The sequence below is a fragment of the Camelina sativa genome, chromosome 14 (genome assembly GCF_000633955.1).
Source record: "Camelina sativa cultivar DH55 chromosome 14, Cs, whole genome shotgun sequence".
In the NCBI taxonomy this organism is placed as follows: Eukaryota; Viridiplantae; Streptophyta; class Magnoliopsida; order Brassicales; family Brassicaceae; genus Camelina; species Camelina sativa.
This window is the reverse complement of record NC_025698.1, coordinates 2,972,691-2,991,352: the sequence shown is the minus strand read 5'-3', so window position 1 is coordinate 2,991,352 and position 18,662 is coordinate 2,972,691. Positions and strand designations below refer to the sequence as shown.

The window sequence follows — 18,662 nt, the reverse complement described above, 5'->3', positions numbered from 1 at the left end:
TATCGGTGTGATAAACATGGTCATTACGCCTCTAATTGTCCCGAGAGGTTGCTTAAGCTTCAGGAGATTCAAGACACGGATGAATCTGAAAACCAAGATACTGAAGATTTACTGATGCATGAGGTAGTATTTCTCAATGAGGAAAAGGTTCATCCGAAAAAATTTGAAACTAAGACAGCTGGAGATGATATGTGGTACCTTGACAACGGAGCCAGTAACCACATGACAGGGAATCGAAGTTACTTTACCAAGCTAGATGAGACTGTTACGGGTAAAGTAAGATTTGGTGATGATTCACGAGTCGATATCAAAGGGAGAGGCTCAATTCTCTTTGTCACGAAGTCAGGCGATCAGAAGATTTTGGCTCAAGTTTATTGGATACCAGCTCTCAAGAGCAACATTCTTAGTCTTGGACAAGCAACAGAGACAGGTTGTGAGGTTAGAATGAAAGAGAATTACTTGACACTACACGATCGCGATGGGAAGCTTTTGGTGAAAGCAAATAGGTCGCAAAACAGGCTGTATAAAGTTCGTATGGAAGCTGAGAGTAACTTACTGCAGGTCAGAGAAGCAGATAATCCTACAAGATGGCATGAGAGACTTGGTCATGTCAATGTTAAAACAATGGAATCGATGGTTAGAAAGGAACTCATCATTGGAATTCCAGACATGATTTTTGCTATGAAGACTTGCGCATCATGCTTGCTAGGAAAGCAAACGAGGAAGACATTTCCTCAGGCAACACGGTTCAGAGCTGCACGACCACTTGATCTGATCCATGGAGACCTATGCGGTCCGATCTCACCTGCAACAGCAGCACAAAACAAGTATGTATTTGTGCTTATTGATGATTACTCTCGCTACATGTGGTCTCTGCTTTTAAGGGACAAGAGTGATGCCTTTGATGCGTTCAAAAGGTTTAAAGCCCTCACTGAGCAAGAAAGTGGAACAACAATTAAAGTTTTCAGGACCGATAGGGGGGGAGAATTTGTGTCTTTCGAGTTCATGAACTACTGTGCAGAACCTGGCATTCAGCGACATTTAACCGCTCCTTACTCACCACACCAGAATGGGGTGGTGGAAAGAAGAAATAGAACTCTGCTTGAGATGACTAGAAGCCTTCTAAAGCACATGGAGGTTCCTAATTACTTATGGGGAGAGGCGATAAGGCATTCTACATACCTGATTAACAGAGTAGCCACAAGGTCTCTGTTAGACAAAACACCGTATGAGATGTTTAAAGGAAGAAGGCCGAATTTGGAACACCTACGTGTTTTTGGATGTGTTGGCTATGCACGGGTGGAGTCACAGCATCTGAGAAAATTAGATGATAGGTCACGTGCATTGGTGCACCTTGGAACTGAACCAGGAAGTAAGGCATACCGCCTATTTAATCCTTCAACACGTAAGATAACAGTAAGTCGTGACGTAACCTTTNGTCGCAAAACAGGCTGTATAAAGTTCGTATGGAAGCTGAGAGTAACTTACTGCAGGTCAGAGAAGCAGATAATCCTACAAGATGGCATGAGAGACTTGGTCATGTCAATGTTAAAACAATGGAATCGATGGTTAGAAAGGAACTCATCATTGGAATTCCAGACATGATTTTTGCTATGAAGACTTGCGCATCATGCTTGCTAGGAAAGCAAACGAGGAAGACATTTCCTCAGGCAACACGGTTCAGAGCTGCACGACCACTTGATCTGATCCATGGAGACCTATGCGGTCCGATCTCACCTGCAACAGCAGCACAAAACAAGTATGTATTTGTGCTTATTGATGATTACTCTCGCTACATGTGGTCTCTGCTTTTAAGGGACAAGAGTGATGCCTTTGATGCGTTCAAAAGGTTTAAAGCCCTCACTGAGCAAGAAAGTGGAACAACAATTAAAGTTTTCAGGACCGATAGGGGGGGAGAATTTGTGTCTTTCGAGTTCATGAACTACTGTGCAGAACCTGGCATTCAGCGACATTTAACCGCTCCTTACTCACCACACCAGAATGGGGTGGTGGAAAGAAGAAATAGAACTCTGCTTGAGATGACTAGAAGCCTTCTAAAGCACATGGAGGTTCCTAACTACTTATGGGGAGAGGCGATAAGGCATTCTACATACCTGATTAACAGAGTAGCCACAAGGTCTCTGTTAGACAAAACACCGTATGAGATGTTTAAAGGAAGAAGGCCGAATTTGGAACACCTACGTGTTTTTGGATGTGTTGGCTATGCACGGGTGGAGTCACAGCATCTGAGAAAATTAGATGATAGGTCACGTGCATTGGTGCACCTTGGAACTGAACCAGGAAGTAAGGCATACCGCCTATTTAATCCTTCAACACGTAAGATAACAGTAAGTCGTGACGTAACCTTTGATGAAACAAAGAAGTGGAACTGGAATGAGATACAAGGTGAGAAAGAAGTCTCAGGGTCCTTTACTGTGAGTTTTGGAAACTTTGGTAACAATGGCTTAAGAGAAGTTGAAGCAGATTGTGAACCAACTAATAACTCAGATAATAGAGTCGAAGTGTTGGTAGAAACTCCAGAACAAGCACCTGAAGTAGCTCCACCTGAGTTAAGAAGATCAGTTCGACCGAGTGTCAGACCAAGTTACTTGAATGATTATGTGCTATATGCAGAGGAAGAAGCAGAGCGACTCTTGTTAAGCTTGGATGATGAACCTAGAAACTTTGAGGAAGCAAAAGTGCTAGACGTATGGAGAGAAGCTTGCAATGAGGAGTTGAGTTCGATTGAGAAAAACAAAACTTGGAATCTAGTAGAGTTACCATCGGGTGTGAAGCCGATAGGCTTAAAATGGGTGTTCAAAATTAAAAGAAACTCGGATGGGAGCATTAATAAGTACAAGGCAAGGTTAGTCGCGAAAGGATACGTACAAAAACATGGAATCGACTTCGATGAGGTATTCGCTCCAGTAGCACGACTTGAGACCATCAGGTTCATCATCGCGTTGGCTGCATCAAGAGGTTGGGAAGTACATCATCTGGATGTAAAGACGGCTTTTCTACATGGAGAACTCAGAGAGGAAGTTTTCGTTTCTCAACCTGAAGGGTTTAAGAAGAAGGGATGTGAAGGGCTAGTGTATAAATTGAACAAAGCTCTTTACGGTCTGCGACAAGCTCCTCGAGCTTGGAATCATAAGCTTAATGAAATTCTTATGGAACTGAAGTTTGTGCGTTGTGCTAAAGAACCTGCTCTGTATCGAAAGCAAGTAGAGGAGCATCTGTTGATTGTTGCAGTTTACGTTGATGACCTCCTTGTTACTGGGAGCAGCTTGAAGTTAATTCAAGAATTTAAGCATGGAATGTCATCTAGATTTGAGATGAGTGATCTCGGTAGATTGACATATTATCTCGGCATCGAGGTTTCACAAGAGAGTAGTGGATTCACCTTGAAACAGGGGAGATATGCGGCAAGAATTCTCGAAGAAGCTGGTATGAAAGAGTGTAATGCAGTTCAAGTTCCAATGGATTCGGGTACTAAACTTTCTAAAGCTTTGGCAGAACAATCTATTAGTGAACAAGAGTTTAGGAGGAGCATTGGTTGTCTTAGATATTTGACTCATACTCGACCTGATTTGTCGTTTGCTGTTGGGATTTTAAGTCGCTATATGCACTGTCCTAAGAAGTGTCATGGGGTTGCTCTGAAACATGTTTTAAGGTATTTGCAAGGAACAACAGAGTATGGTCTCAGGTTCAAGACTGGAGACAATTCGGGTTTAGTCGGCTATAGCGATAGTAGCTACAATACAGATGAAGATGATGGCAAGAGTACTAGCGGACACATCNATAGTAGCTACAATACAGATGAAGATGATGGCAAGAGTACTAGCGGACATATCTTTTATCTTAACGGTTTTCCTATTACTTGGTGTTCTCAGAAGCAGGAGACAGTGGCATTGTCTTCTTTTGAGGCTGAATTCATGGCAGCTACTGAAGCAGCAAAGCAGGCTATTTGGTTGCAGGATTTGCTCTCGGAAGTGACTGGCGAAGCTCTTAAGAGAGTGATGGTTCGTATAGACAACATGTCAGCTATAGCACTCACCAGGAACCCCGTTTTCCACGGCCGCAGCAAACATATCCACAGGAAGTACCACTTCATACGTGAATGTGTTGAGAATGAGCAGGTAGAAGTCGAACACGTTCCTGGTGTTCAACAGAAAGCAGATATCTTGACTAAGCCTCTTGGAAGAGTCAAGTTCGGAGAAATGCGAGACCTCGTTGGTGTCCATGATGTGTCCAACAAGAACTTCAAGCTTATGGGGGTGATTGTTGAAGATAAGCTTGAATTAGCTTAAGGAATAAGTTGTCCTAATCTCACCGAATCATGGTTCCCAAAGAGACTAGGAATAGGACTAGTTAGGAGTTGTCTAATTATTGTCTTACATAAAGAATCTCTCTATATATAAGGAGTTGTTGGGTTGTAACAACACTTGTGAGATTAGAGAGATTAAGGTGCTTTGGTTTTGAGAAGTTTCTAAAGCAATAAACAAGAGTTATTTGTTTAAACTTTGTGTTAAGATTCAATAAGATGTTCCAACAATAGCTGCTATATACCACGTGGCACAGTCTAATTGGAGGTATGAGTTGACTATTGGAAGACAAATTGTGGATTCCACACTGTTAAGCTAACAGTTTAACACATAAGCAAAGAAGCGAACATGCATGGGCCGTTGACTATTATCGTCACCGTCCGTTACACAAAGTCAACGTCTAAACTTTTGGACGAAAAAAGATTTTGGGGGAGTTTCCTCACTTTTTTAAAGGAATATTTCTGACGATCATGTGGGGTTTTATGTAATGGATGATATCCTCTTTTTGGGAGTTATTGCGTATTCTGTAAAGTTTTAAGTTGACATTATGTCATTAAATTCAAATATAGATTTTGTTGGATTCGACTCCAAAACCCCCCTGAATCGGCAACAAACTGCGTTCTTCTATTAGTACTATATATGAATCCAGTAATGTGGTAAGGCTTTGAACAGTGAACACTATTATGTTAAGGTATCTCGTGATCCAGGAAAGGCAAGATAATTAACCAAGCAAAAAGAAAAGAAAAGATAACACGTCGATCCGACTAATCAATAAGACACATGAGTAAACAAACCATAATCATTTCTTTGAATACATGTTTTCTTAACACAGACAAGTTACAGACACTTTCTTCCAAGCATTAAGAAAAGATCAAATAGCTCGAGTAACCAACAACGAACGATCATCGTTTTTTGAAACCATATTTCTTACGTTCGTAGAAGAGATCAGTTTTCGCACTGCCAAGATTGACAATCTTAGGACAACCATCTCTATCTTTCTCCTGTTGTGTACACTCTTTGCAGTAGTAAGCATCTGAGATTCCAACTCCTCCGCAAATGACACACCTCCCCTGGAATGAACCATAGTTGCATTCGTCGCAAATCCGGACCAGTGTACACGGGCGGACATAGGAATCGCATATCACGCATTTGCCATCACATTTCTCGCACAATCTCCCAATGGCAATGCCAGGTTGTTTCCGGCACATGATCAAATCAGGATGATGCTTGGCCATGATGGCTGCTTAAACACAATCTTGGTCCTTCTTTTAAGTTGTTGACCTGCAATAAGGTTTGGTTCCAAAGTAAGTAATAGCACCAATGCATCTCCTTCAACAAGAAAACATAATGACAATTCACTTTATTTATATTTCAAGTAATAGCCAGAGATACAACCATGCTCTGTAGGTATTAACCTTTCATATCTATTTCCTAGGGTCATAATTCAAAGCAAACTCAACACTACGAGACTTGAAAGTGTTTCCTACTATTTTGTTTCTCAGAGGAATTTCAACGAACACCTTCTAGGCAGCAATTTTTCTACTAGCAGCATTCACTTAAAATAGCCAATTCTAGCTAACTAAATGCAACAACAGGAAAATTTTAAAATCCACAGCATAATAGTAAACGAAGCAAACAAGGAAGACAACAATCGGCTGAATCGAACACAAAATTCGAGTTAAGTTTTAGTCAGCTCACCACAAAGCAACAGAATGTACACATTGAGAGACCAGAGACGATCAAAATTAAAGGTGTTTGAGCTTAAAACACACAAAACGGAGCTGCGCAAAACAATAAGGAACATACATAGATACCGCAAAACCCTAAGAACTCAGAGAAACATGAACAGAGAATGAAATCTCAAAAATAGCTATCACGCATAAATCGAAGTTGAAAGCAAAAGATAAAAGAGGATCTAACCTGATCTCGAAGGAGAAGAAAAAGAAGGAGGTGCCACTAGCGATCCCCGATCTCCGAGCGCCGATATGAACTAGAAGGGACGGCTGCTGGAAATATAACGAACTGGGTCGGGTTTCTAAAATCACCACAAATATATCCATATCCAATTATCCATGTCGGTCCGACTAATATGGGCTATCTCATTAAAAAGGCTTTCTTAATGGGCTCTTTTTATTTTCTCTATTTCGGCCTTTTCTTACAATTTAAACAAACAAAAACAAAAACACTAGACCAAACCAAACTGATAATTGCCTTCTTTGACTTTTTTTCTTTTTCTTTTTCTTAATGATCCAAAAATTAATCAAAGATATATTTCTGGAAGAGTAATAACTAACAAATTGGGCGTTGACGCAAGAAACAAAAGCGGAAAAATGGACTGTGCCGGTGGATCCATGATTTGAAAAGTCAAAAGACAAAGAGATGAGAGTGGTAACGTTTGACCTGGAAGGCTGGAAGAAGCAAACAACAACGGCCACGGAGACTTGAGACTTGTCTTTGTATATATAGTAATGACTCTTTCTCTCTCGTTGACACAAAACAGAAAACACAAAACACGACTCATAGACACAATCAAACTTACCTAAAAAAGTTTTCTTTTACAAACGATGTCGTTTGCAGTTGCCGTTTGCAACTCGCCGGTGTTCTCTCCGTCATCGTCACTTTTCTGCAACAAACCTCCGGCGCATGAAACCCTAACTCTATCTCTATCCCATCTCAATCCTCCAGCTTCTTCTCCTTCTCTTTCCTCTGCGTCTCCCACATCTCCGTTCTGCCTCCGTCTCCTTAAACCGCCAGCTAAATTAGGGTTTCGATCGGACTCTGTTCCCGGACGCGTTCTTAAGAGGAAACGCCCGATGAGGCTTGATATACCGGTTGGTAGTGCAGCTCCTATATCTGCTGAGGCGTCGGTGACTACAGAGACGACGAGGGAGGAGAGTAGAGAGGTCGAGAGGGAAGGTGGTGAGTACTCTGTTTTTTGCAAGAGAGGAAGAAGAGAAGCTATGGAGGATCGTTTCTCTGCCATCACCAACCTTAGAGGTGATCCCAAACAGGTAACACATCAATTTTCTTATTTAGTTTCGAGTTTCTTTACTCCTTATGTGATTTGAAGAGTAATATTAACTTAAGGTTTCGTTATGGTGTGTGAGCCAGTGTGAGCTTTATGAAGTTAGGTTATAGAATTGTATGAGTACTTCTTGAATAGATAGATTATACTACTTACAAAATCACTAATATTATTCTAATTTCAGGCAATATTCGGAGTCTATGATGGTCATGGAGGATCAAAAGCGGCTGAGTTTGCGGCTAACAACTTGTGTAGTAACATTCTAGATGAGATTGTTGGTGGGATGAACGATTCCAAGATTGAAGAAGCTGTAAGACGCGGTTACCTAGCGACTGATTCTGAGTTTCTTAGGGAGAAGGATGCTAAGGGCGGCTCTTGCTGTGTCACGGCTCTGATCAACGATGGCAATCTCGTCGTGGCCAATGCTGGGGACTGTCGTGCTGTTCTGAGCGTTGGAGGACACGCTGAGGCTATGAATTCTGATCATCGCCCTTCGAGAGAAGATGAACGTAACAGAATTGAGAGCTCGGTAAGAATTCTTGCACAAATAGTTGCTGTTTGGTTTATCAGGGATTACATGGTTCTGATTACGATAATGCTGCAGGGGGGTTATGTCGATACATTCAAAAGTGTTTGGAGAATCCAAGGATCTTTAGCAGTATCTAGAGGAATAGGAGATGCTCATCTCAAACAATGGATAATATCTGAGCCAGAGACAAATGTTCTCCGGATCAATCCCCAACACGAGTTCTTGATCTTAGCATCAGACGGTCTATGGGAGAAGGTTAGTAACCAGGAAGCAGTAGATATAGCTCGACCATTTTGCATAGGAACCGATCAGAAACAGAAGCCATTGTTAGCTTGTAAGAAGCTAGTTGACCTCTCCGTATCACGAGGCTCCTTGGACGATATCAGTGTGATGTTGATTCCGCTGTGCCGCTTCCTCTAACCATTGGAGAGACGTAGGGATAAGAAAACAATTCAGGTTTCGGACGTTAGAGACTTAGAGTTTGGAGTCCTTCTTACATTCTTCAATTAACTTCAATTAGTTCATTTAAGTTGTTAAGATACCTTGTGGATATCATCTTAAATTATCTCTTATATATCATATTCTTGTACTTTTTGACAAAAGTAAGCTTTTTATATGATAAATAAAATTCATAAACTTTACTGTATTTTTTCTTCAATTTATTGTCGTCTTATTTCAAAACTATAAAAGTAAAAACAGAGTAAAAAGGAAAAAGAAACACAAAGAAATAAAGCTTGGTAAACTTTTGCATGCTCAAAGTACTTTGATTGTGGATGCAAGCCTGTCATCACGTACGATGGCGGGATTGAAAATCCACATCCCTAGTAGTAGTTAGTAAACTAGTTACCCTCTTGCAATAGCATGAGGCGGCGCAATGGAGTTAGACTTATCCAACTATTACATTTAATTTTCTCGTATCAACGTATTGTTTAAAATTATATGTTTAGCCATAAATGATTACAAAACTAATATACACGTAACGTTTTTACGCTGACGCATGTACTAGTAAATGTACTTTAGTGTATATATTTAGGAGATAAATATATCTTAGGATAGCTATTACCTTAATCCTATAAAAAAACTGAAAAGTCAGAAAGTTTTGTACGGTGTTAAAAGTACATGTTGCAATGTCATTATCTTGAGTTGTTTTCCAAGTTGGAAAACAACTCAAGATATGGTATGGGTCCTAAAATCTCCAAATAATATCTTATTTTCCTGGACATTTCTAGTAATTTATAATATTTATTCATACACACACATAAGGTGAAAATAGTTGCCCTAAGAAGATATGGAACAAGTGGTGGACAGTCCAAATAGCACTTCAGGTTCGCGGAAGGTCAAAGTTTTCCCAGAAAAAACAACAAACAAAGTAAAATATACGAGTCGAATAATAAACGTTTTATTTTTGTGTGTTTTGGAATAATTCAAAGATCAGGTTGACTACACTATATATTAAATTAGCAATTTAAACTTTAATTTATACTTGTTTGCCAAATCGTTAGCAAGATTTCACAAAACTTCATCTTTGATAGTATATGTTATGGAGACTTTGGTCTTCTTTAAAATGAATATATATTTCTACCACCAAACCCTATTAATTAGTTTTCTAGTGATAATTTCCCTAGGTAAATGCAATTACAGTGATCCAGCGATTAACCATCCCAAGATTCCAAACCAACCATCTCTTCAATTAATAAAGTTAACAACCCTATCTTTCATTTTCTACCTTCCATCTCCAACTCGATCTCCGTGATATCTTTGGATAACGTTTTTGAGTAAATTCTTGTTGTGAGCTTCATGATACCAACAAACCAAAAATACAAATATAATAGTTTCACTATGCGTGGAGGCTGATCAAGCACGTCAATTCCCAATATGTGTGTTCAGACAACTCGTTAATATGTCAAAGAACGTGAACCAACGTTTTCATGCCACGTAAACCTCCAGATGGACCCCCATTTTAAAACACAACCCCTTTCGGCAACCTCTTCCCTCATCTCTAACGCTGATCTGCTTTGGACAACTCCGAATATTTATTCGGATATCCACTACTTCTCGTATATATTCTGTTACTGTGCACCCTCGCCTTCTTTATGCTACGAATATAATTATTTGTTTCCCAAGTATGATTGGCTGTTTTGGATTCATGAATCTTTGCTAATAATGTTTTGTACGTCGATTACCGTATATTCCATGTCTGATCATGTCAGGGTCAACCAAATTAGCACACACCAAAAAAAACAAAAAAAATGTCAACATATCAAGCGTTCCAAATCTATCGGCACGTTTTGTTTATTTGTCTTACCCACGATCAGTCGGGATGATCCGATCACTTGTCTAACTTAGTTAAAGAGACCATTTTTTAAATGTTGTGCTTATAAAAACGAAAACGATTGCGTGAAGCGAGAGGGAGTGATTTTTATTCTTTGTGAGTAAAATATTAACGGACAAGACCAAACCGCAACTTAACTCTTGTTGGATAAGGATTAAGCAGAAAGGGCAAGTGCATTGTTTCTTACAATCATCCCGAGAACTTCTCCAAGTGTCATTACTCATTAGTGGCATACACCAATTTCTTCTAATTTATAAAATGATCTTCTCTGATCTTTTTGTTTGTTCCGTTTTCCAAAACAACTTTCGAGTTTGTTCCGACCATCGGTGTATGCAAAAAATTTGGTATACATGAATATATTTTTAAGTCGTTAAAATCCATAACCGACCATCGAACATGGTAGAATTTGTTAAAAAATCTAGTGATAAACTCGAAAGTTTGTGTTGTACGTGACATGTCCACGTAGGAAATTTCTTAAAGATGAGGCTTTACAAATCGAAAAGACAAGTGTACAAGAATTGTCCATGTCAGAAACAAAATAAAATTGCAACTTTATTTCACGTTCACATTTCCTGTTTTACAGCTTCCAAAAGACACATATAAATAGCTTCGAGTTGCGTAAGTACGACATATGAAAGTTGACACACATGGAGAAACAGAGCAACACTTCTTCTTCTTTAATGTCATCTTTAAGTCCTCAGTCTTCTTCTTGGGTTCGTGGTACTTGTATTGGACGAGGTTGTTTCGGTTCAGTGAGCACGGCGATCAGCAAAACTAACGGTGAAGTTTTCGCGGTGAAGTCCGTGGATCTCGCCACGTGCCTTCCCACTCAATCAGAGTCCCTCGAGAACGAAATCTCCGTCCTCCGCTCGCTCAAGCCTCACCCGAACATCGTGAGGCTACTCGGCGACGGTCACTCAAAAGAAGGAACGACGTCGTTTCGTAACCTCTACTTAGAGTATCTTCCAGAAGGTGACGTGGCTAATAACGCCGGAGGAGGGATCAAAGACGAGACTCTGCTCCAGCGTTACACGGCGTGTCTTGTCTCTGCTCTCCGCCACGTCCACTCGCAAGGATTCGTTCACTGCGACGTCAAGGCGAGGAACGTCCTCGTCAGCCGGAGCTCCGTGATCAAGCTGGCGGATTTCGGGTCAGCGATCAGAATCAACAAACCGACGGCTCAGATCACGCCACGTGGAAGCCCGCTTTGGATGGCTCCGGAGGTGATCAGACGAGAGTGCCAAGGTCCAGAGAGCGACGTCTGGTCTCTCGGCTGCACGATCATCGAGATGTTCACCGGGAAACCCGCTTGGGAAGACCACGGGATTGACTCGTTGAGTCGAATCGGATTCCCCGGCGAGTTACCCGTTTTCCCAGTTACGCTGTCGGAGATGGGTCGTGACTTCATAGAAAAGTGTCTGAAGCGAGACCCGCATCAGAGGTGGAGTTGCGATCAGCTTTTGCAGCATCCTTATCTGTTTCAGTGTCACAACTCATCACCCACTGAGTCATCTCCGCGTTGCGTTCTTGACTGGGGCAACTCGGGGTTTGACTTAGAAGAAGAAGAGGAAGTAGGGAGGGGCGGCGAATGGAGATCAGAACTCATAAACGCGGCGATGGCAAGGGTTTGTAATTTGGTGACGACCGGAGGGGCAATTTGGGAATCGGATGGTTGGGTGGAAGTTAGAAGCCACGCTTCGGTGAAGGAAGGGACAACGATGGAATATTCGGGATCAACAAGGGTAGAATCGGAATACAACTCATCATCGTATCCGTACGATGACGTGGCTGATGACTCTACGATAATTAACTCGAACTTTTGTCTTTATATCTGCCTGAAGTTTTGTTTGTTTGCACATGTGATTCGAAACGGACAAAACTATCTTTTTTACGCGGTGAGATGAGATTGAGTGTCCTACTTCGGAACCTTTGCCTCATATTGATAGCTCACGTATACAGCCAAACAAGCTTCGGCTTCAAGTGGAGATACTCATTCTAAGTGCTCGATCGGCTTTTGGCCGGAGCACTTAAATGAACCGTAGAGCTAACCGGATCACTTAAAGATGGCTGTCTCGATCGATGAGCGCTCAAGCATATTTTTTTCCATCCGATAAGATGAAACATGCCATAAGAACATGTTTCATTCCATGTGCAGATAGATTTATAGGAGTGATTATGGAAGCTTCTCTTAAAGCATGATTAAGATAGCCGCATGCAACAAACCATTCTCAATGCAACAAATCATATAATATTCAAACTAATACAAAATAAGTCCCAAATATTAAAAAACATTCAACAAAAACACCAAAAGCATTACTAGAAAGTTGTAACCATAAAGTCTTCTACTTCACAAATAGAAGGTTACTTATTCATTCAAATGACCGACGACTAGATCCAAATAAAAATTTATTAGAAGCATAATTCAATGCTAAGCTCTTCGTTACCTTTTGGAAGTTCCATTAGTTTGGCCACAGCGGCTTCTGTCTCTTCGCTTGGAGGAATCAACGATGTCTTGATCATCATTTTTCTCATCACGGTCCCTTGCGTCACAAAACGCGAAGCCAATTCAAACTGGTTTTCATCGCAACCATTGAAATTAAACATCCACAAAACATCCACGCGAAAATCAGCGTTGGGAAATATTTGTCCATCTTCCCACTTTTTCTTCTCTGCTCCACTAATAGAAGATTCACCTTCTTTCTTAGGAATGTTGGTATCCTATATATATACAAGAACATAAAACATGTATCATGTTTTCTATATAGATAAACAATCAAACGAAAGTGATGATTTTTTGTTTTAATCAAATCTATATCTAACTGAAAACGAAGCATAAATGAACATACCGTAAACGATATCTCGAGCTTTCTCATTATTCCGTTCCATGCAACTAACACCTCTCTCAACATTTGAACTTCCCTTGGATTCATTAAATCCACGATCACCGCCAAAGATTGAAACCGCACCAAATAATTAGTATCTCTACTCACCACGAACTTATGCTCGATGCTTTCTTTCTCCTTCGATTCATATAAACAATTCAAGCATGTCAAACCCTAAGCATATCTATACCATATAGATAGTTTAAATGCATTTGCTTGTGGTTTGAACGTACCTGAGCATTACCCGATATGTTGTAGCTGATATGAGGTGTCCTTGCTTTTGCAGCCCAATAGCTTTTATTAATTTGAAGTACTCTAGGGGCTGCAAGGAGGAAGTTATCTTTCGTAACAAAAGTGAAGCGAATGGAGAAGATATCCAGAAGAGGTGCAGACACATCAATGCGATCTATATGAGAGCAAGTCACGTGCAAGAGCTTTAAATTGTTGTTATGAATCTTCAAACAACCAACTTGGCTGTACGCCGTGATTTCTAGTACCAACACCTTGAGAGAGGGGCACGCTGCAATGATTGTGTTGAACACACCAACCTCAGCACAAATTCTACCAAGTTGGAGAATCATGAGATTGTCGCACTTGTTAAAGGGATTTGCAGTTTCAAAGTCGTAGCGGTATAAGCTGAGTGAGGTGAGGGCTGGATGGGAGAATGTGTTTGGGAGCAAGTGGAGCATGCTGGCTCTCCTATTGTGACCAAGATGGTTTAGCAGTGAGAGACTTTTGGTGCCTTTCACATGAATCAGAGTTCGAATCCAAGCTTCGAGAGCACCGTCTTTTGATTGGTATGAAAAATGGTGGATTCTGCAGTACTCTAGATGACCTTTGTGATTGTTTATAATCTTCAAAAGAAATACAAGATTTGTGATTACAATAGAATTATGCACAAATACAGTATATAACATTAAATCATCAATAGGAGCCAGATCTTAAATACTGTATTTTATGACTAACTAATAACTATGTAAGATAAGGCAAGAGAGATGATATTTTCCTAGATTCTCGTATTATCATAATAATGTATTCACAATTTATACTCATCTTCAAATATTTATATAACAAGATTCTTTGGCGAAATATTGTTAGTTATAGTATAATTTCGAGCGAAAAAATCATAATTTTAAAAACTTCAGAGAAAATATTTGGAAAAAATGGAAGATATAAAACCTTTGTAATAAGGTCAGCAATGTCACCCGAACGATCGGCCAAGGATCCCATTTGGGCGTTGCAAGTTTTTCTCATATCAAAGATAAGAGACGGCAAATATTTCCAAACACCCTTCCAACGTGTAGACAATAAACTTGTCCGGACAGCTTCTTCAGTGGGTATTTTCTCTAGAATCATGAGCAACACTTCGTCCGGAAGCATGCTGATCCGATCAACGTTAAGAAGGTTCTTTTTGCCTCTTGCATCTGACGATACTGTTGATGATGATGCAGCCATGGAGAGGTTTTAGGAGATAGACGTGAAGAGACGAGAATGAATCCCACTGGTACGATAAGCGAGAGAAGAGGAGGGTGTGTGATATATGTGTGTGGGGGAAGAGAGGTTAATATGAAGAGGTACGAAAGGATAAAGACAAAGAAGATAGATGGACGATATTGCCCTTACAAAAGATTATAACCTAACTTTAAGATGTTCTCTATGTTTTGTTGTTTCAAACTCCCATCGACGGTACGCCAAGTAAAAAATGATTCCATCGACGGTTCATAAAATAGGAAAAAATCTAAAATACATTTGACTCTGCTGTTCAACGAATAACAATTACATGTGCATTAAAAAAGGAAAATACTTGCTGTATATTTGTCACAATTTTAAACATATAATATAAGGCAATATATCTTTTTAAGGTCCACTATTAAGGTCTCATATTTGAATTGTTTGGTGTTCTGCAGCGATTTTAGTCAAAGTATGTCTGTATTATTTGTGGAAAAATCCAATATAAAAATATCCTTATATAAACATTCAAATTTTGATTTGAAATTTTGAAAATATATCCTTTTAAAAAATTTATTTACAGAAATTTATCTTTCTTTTCAAATAGAAATAAAGTTTTTTTTTATCAACTCAGTGCGCTGTAAAAGAAAAAAAAAACAAAAGAAAAGTTATGTCAAGTGCAAAAATTAAGAATTGTATTTTCTCATTTTGTATATATGTTTTTGCTTTTAAATCAAGAACTAGATAAATGGGTCTTAAATGGGCCATATATTTATAAGAAATCGGCCCATTAGTAGCTTAAATTTTAACGCAGTTATAAAAATGCCCTTATATGGGCCAGATATATATTTATGAGAAATCGGCCCATTGGTTGCTTCAATTCAACGCGGTTATAAAAATGCCTTTCCTTCCGTTTTCTCCTGTGTTACAAAACCCCCAAATTCTCTCTCTCGGATACGCCGCACCGTAACGAACGAACAACTGAATCGACGAGCAAATCTCGGTAGATAACTATGGCGACCAACGAACCCGAGCACGAGCACAGAGACGAGGAAGAGGCAGGAGCTAACGAGGATGAGGACACCGGAGCTCAGGTTGCTCCGATCGTTAGGCTTGAGGAGGTTGCCGTCACTACCGGAGAGGAAGACGAAGACGCCGTCCTCGATCTGTAAGTCTGTTTCTCAATTGCTCTCTTAATTTTTTTTTGTGTGATCTAGGTCAACTGGATCTGATCGAATTTATAGGGTTTAGCTTTTTGGTGATGTTTGACTGGATTTTCGTTATGTTTGTGAATCGAAAGGAAATCGAAGCTGTATCGGTTCGATAAGGATGCGAATCAGTGGAAGGAGAGAGGAGCTGGTACTGTGAAGCTCTTAAAGCATAAGAACACTGGCAAGATTCGTCTCGTTATGAGGCAATCGAAAACTCTGAAGATCTGTGCTAACCACTTGGGTAAACTTTCTGTTTATTGAGTTGCATCTGGATCCGTATTTAGGCTACTCTTTTTTTTTTACTTATGTGTCTTCCGGCTTCTGGTGTTTCTGCAGTTAAATCGGGCATGACTGTTCAGGAACACGTTGGAAATGAAAAGTCTTGTGTATGGCACGCTCGTGACTTTGCTGATGGGGAACTCAAGGATGAGCTTTTCTGCATCCGATTTGCTTCAATCGAGAGTGAGTTTGTGATACATTTTGCATTCTCTGTTTCATTGTTAGATTGGATCCTTGTCACGTAATGGAGTTAATTTTCTTACGTAGTTGGCTATCTTATACGAGCCTTCTCCTTCGATTATCTAGTTTATTTCATGGCCCTATCTCCATGTCGATGCTGGTTTGCCTTATTTAGTTTCATTACAGCTTTGATAGAATTTATGGCTTAGATTACTTAAGGGTCTTGGAGGGATCTTTGTTATATGGCTACTTGTTCTTTGAGATCCTTAGAGCTTTCATCATTGGCTACTTTGGGGCTGTGGCTTTTCAGTTTCCGCTGAATATGGCACTCCGTTTACCAAGTTTTGAAAATCGCTATTAACTCCACATTGCCTTATTGTGTTCAGGAATTGTCGAAATAAGTACTTTGGCTGCTAGATTGTGCTTGACATTATAGAAAGAGATATTGATCTTGAAGTGGTCAAGTATGTGTTTAGACTCAATGGGTAACCAAGTCTTATTTTCCTTGTCAGATTGCAAAACATTTATGCAAAAGTTCAAGGAAGTTGCTGAATCTGAAGAAGAGAAAGAAGAGAGCAAAGATGCCTCTGACGCTGCTGGGCTTCTTGAGAAACTGACTGTGGAAGAGAAAAAGACAGAGGAGAAAACCGAAGAGAAACCTGTGGAGAAGGTGAAGACTGAAGTAGAAGAAACCAAAAAGAGTGAAGTGGAGAAAGCTGGTGAAGAAAAGAAACCCGAAGAGACTGGTCCCTCCACTTAAGATGCATCAGTATTTACGCTGCCAAATTCCTGGCGAGGTAATTTAGCCTCAAAATTGTTTTGATGCAATTGAGTCATCGTCTTGGCACTATCTATCTATACATCTGTTGTCGAGTCATATCAAGTGGTTGGGGGATTGCTTGGGGTCGGGTTTTGCTGAGTCGTTTTGGGTCTATAGTTTTTTGAGTCGAAAGCGTCGGGGTGATATGGGAGATTCGGGAGAATATTTTAAGTTGGTTACCTGGAAGAGTACATTGGTTTCATTGTTTTAAGGTTTATGAATCCATTTTGGATGGTCTTATTTTGAGGATAGAGATGAGTTTGTTCATGGACAAGAATCAGAAGTCCCCATTTTATTTTCTTTTCAAAATTGAATGCATGTGATTTTGTTTAATTTTTATGGTCATTGCCAAAATCTACATTGCTCTCTTACAAGTAGATGCTGCTATTCTCGGAGGACAACGCAAATTAGCAGTATCTCAAATTTACTACGTCCTCAGTTTGTTTGTTCATCAAATGTTATATTTATTACATACGTATTTTCTTCAATATTTATCACTATAAATGTTATATTTATTACATACGTATTTTCTTCAATATTTATCACTATAAATGTTATATTTATTACATACGTATTTTCTTCAATATTTATCACTATAAATGTTATATTTATTACATACGTATTTTCTTCAATATTTATCACTATAAATGTTTACTCTAGAATACTCAATATTTATGACTTTTATCAAACAGTATCCTCATGATACTGTATTGCAATCTCTAATTCATGAGACTGCGCATAACAAAGAAGTGTATGCTTAGATTTAAATTTATTTAAAATTATAATTGAATAACATGTTTTAAAATACAAACATATAAACAATTTTCTAGCCGTAATTTAATAAAATTAACAACAACAAAAAAAACTTTCCAATAGGACGACAGGACGACAGGTTACTTCTACTTTAATATATATGAGATATTGTAAATCCTAAAACAAATATATATATATATATATATATTTTTTTTCTGTTTTCACTTTCGTCTGTGTCTTCTTATCTTAAGTTTATACTTTAAAGAAAATCACAATAATTTGGTTTCAGTGCTAATTTTAATTACACTTTAGATTTTAATTAATCTTGTTTTAGATAAATATCATGATGTTTTTACAAGATTTTTTTTGATTAATATATTATGCAATGGATAATTTCATAATTTTTAAATTTGAATCAAAAATCAAGATTTGGTTGACATGAAAGGTGTCTAATATGATTTTCCGTGATATCCCACATGTCAAATTGTACACGCGGCGCAACTCTATTTGTAAATTTTTATCGTGGCTTACTATTTTATTTGCTAACTAATTTGTTTTAGTCGACAAACTACATATTAGAGCAAAAAAAATTACCAAACACCTAGAAACGATTTCTGATGGGTTAATTAATTCTATTTATCCTAGGAGAACCATCTCCCAAACCCTTCTATCCTTATTTATTTTGTTACCATTACTTTTATTCTTATTTTATATTTTTGGTCCTTCATAAAAATCTATATTGTTTAAAATAAAGTTCAAATGTAGATAAGTATTTTATTATTAGTTATCTTCGTGGCAGCTTCATAATGAGAGAGACTACGTCGAAAGTGGCAACAACTTCTGCCGCGTTTCATTTTTTTTTTTTTTTTTTTTTTCA

The 18,662-nt window shown here is 39.0% G+C and overlaps 5 protein-coding genes across 5 annotated transcripts; 3 read left to right on the top strand and 2 right to left on the bottom strand.

Moving 5' to 3' along the window:
* LOC104739284 (PHD finger-like domain-containing protein 5B) lies at positions 5,069-5,606 on the bottom strand. Its single transcript, XM_019235710.1, has one exon. It carries the CDS (start codon positions 5,558-5,560, stop codon positions 5,228-5,230), a length of 333 nt encoding a protein of 110 aa, XP_019091255.1. The 5' UTR covers positions 5,561-5,606; the 3' UTR covers positions 5,069-5,227.
* LOC104739283 (probable protein phosphatase 2C 2) lies at positions 6,806-8,525 on the top strand. The gene is made up of 3 exons (XM_010459581.2): positions 6,806-7,336; positions 7,535-7,879; positions 7,955-8,525. Exons 1-3 carry the CDS (start codon positions 6,890-6,892, stop codon positions 8,297-8,299), a joined length of 1,137 nt encoding a protein of 378 aa, XP_010457883.1. The 5' UTR covers positions 6,806-6,889; the 3' UTR covers positions 8,300-8,525.
* LOC104739282 (mitogen-activated protein kinase kinase kinase NPK1-like) lies at positions 10,788-12,150 on the top strand. Its single transcript, XM_019235875.1, has one exon. The coding sequence runs from the start codon at positions 10,859-10,861 to the stop codon at positions 12,113-12,115; it is 1,257 nt and encodes a 418-aa protein (XP_019091420.1). The 5' UTR covers positions 10,788-10,858; the 3' UTR covers positions 12,116-12,150.
* Positions 12,507-14,610, bottom strand: LOC104739281 (putative F-box protein At1g67390). Its single transcript, XM_010459578.2, has 4 exons — positions 14,273-14,610; positions 13,327-13,947; positions 13,058-13,231; positions 12,507-12,929 (listed from the first exon to the last, which is right to left on the bottom strand). The coding sequence occupies exons 1-4, from the start codon at positions 14,546-14,548 to the stop codon at positions 12,621-12,623; spliced, it is 1,380 nt and encodes a 459-aa protein (XP_010457880.1). The 5' UTR covers positions 14,549-14,610; the 3' UTR covers positions 12,507-12,620.
* Positions 15,459-17,371, top strand: LOC104739280 (ran-binding protein 1 homolog a). The gene is made up of 4 exons (XM_010459577.1): positions 15,459-15,710; positions 15,843-15,994; positions 16,090-16,215; positions 16,725-17,371. Exons 1-4 carry the CDS (start codon positions 15,556-15,558, stop codon positions 16,970-16,972), a joined length of 681 nt encoding a protein of 226 aa, XP_010457879.1. The 5' UTR covers positions 15,459-15,555; the 3' UTR covers positions 16,973-17,371.

Excerpts from the sequence above, each read along its gene's own strand:
- LOC104739281 (XM_010459578.2), bottom strand. The coding sequence starts at position 14,548 with ATGGCTGCATCATCATCAACAGTATCGTCAGATGCAAGAGGCAAAAAG. Across the intron at positions 13,232-13,326 it reads ACATATCGGGTAATGCTCAG|GAGAAAGAAAGCATCGAGCA; the intron begins GTACGTTCAAAC and ends TATGAATCGAAG. Across the intron at positions 12,930-13,057 it reads AGCTCGAGATATCGTTTACG|GATACCAACATTCCTAAGAA; the intron begins GTATGTTCATTT and ends GTATATATATAG.
- LOC104739280 (XM_010459577.1), top strand. The coding sequence starts at position 15,556 with ATGGCGACCAACGAACCCGAGCACGAGCACAGAGACGAGGAAGAGGCA. Across the intron at positions 15,711-15,842 it reads GAAGACGCCGTCCTCGATCT|GAAATCGAAGCTGTATCGGT; the intron begins GTAAGTCTGTTT and ends GTGAATCGAAAG. Across the intron at positions 15,995-16,089 it reads GATCTGTGCTAACCACTTGG|TTAAATCGGGCATGACTGTT; the intron begins GTAAACTTTCTG and ends GTGTTTCTGCAG.
- LOC104739282 (XM_019235875.1), top strand. The coding sequence starts at position 10,859 with ATGGAGAAACAGAGCAACACTTCTTCTTCTTTAATGTCATCTTTAAGT.
- LOC104739283 (XM_010459581.2), top strand. The coding sequence starts at position 6,890 with ATGTCGTTTGCAGTTGCCGTTTGCAACTCGCCGGTGTTCTCTCCGTCA. Across the intron at positions 7,337-7,534 it reads TTAGAGGTGATCCCAAACAG|GCAATATTCGGAGTCTATGA; the intron begins GTAACACATCAA and ends TTCTAATTTCAG. Across the intron at positions 7,880-7,954 it reads GTAACAGAATTGAGAGCTCG|GGGGGTTATGTCGATACATT; the intron begins GTAAGAATTCTT and ends ATAATGCTGCAG.
- LOC104739284 (XM_019235710.1), bottom strand. The coding sequence starts at position 5,560 with ATGGCCAAGCATCATCCTGATTTGATCATGTGCCGGAAACAACCTGGC.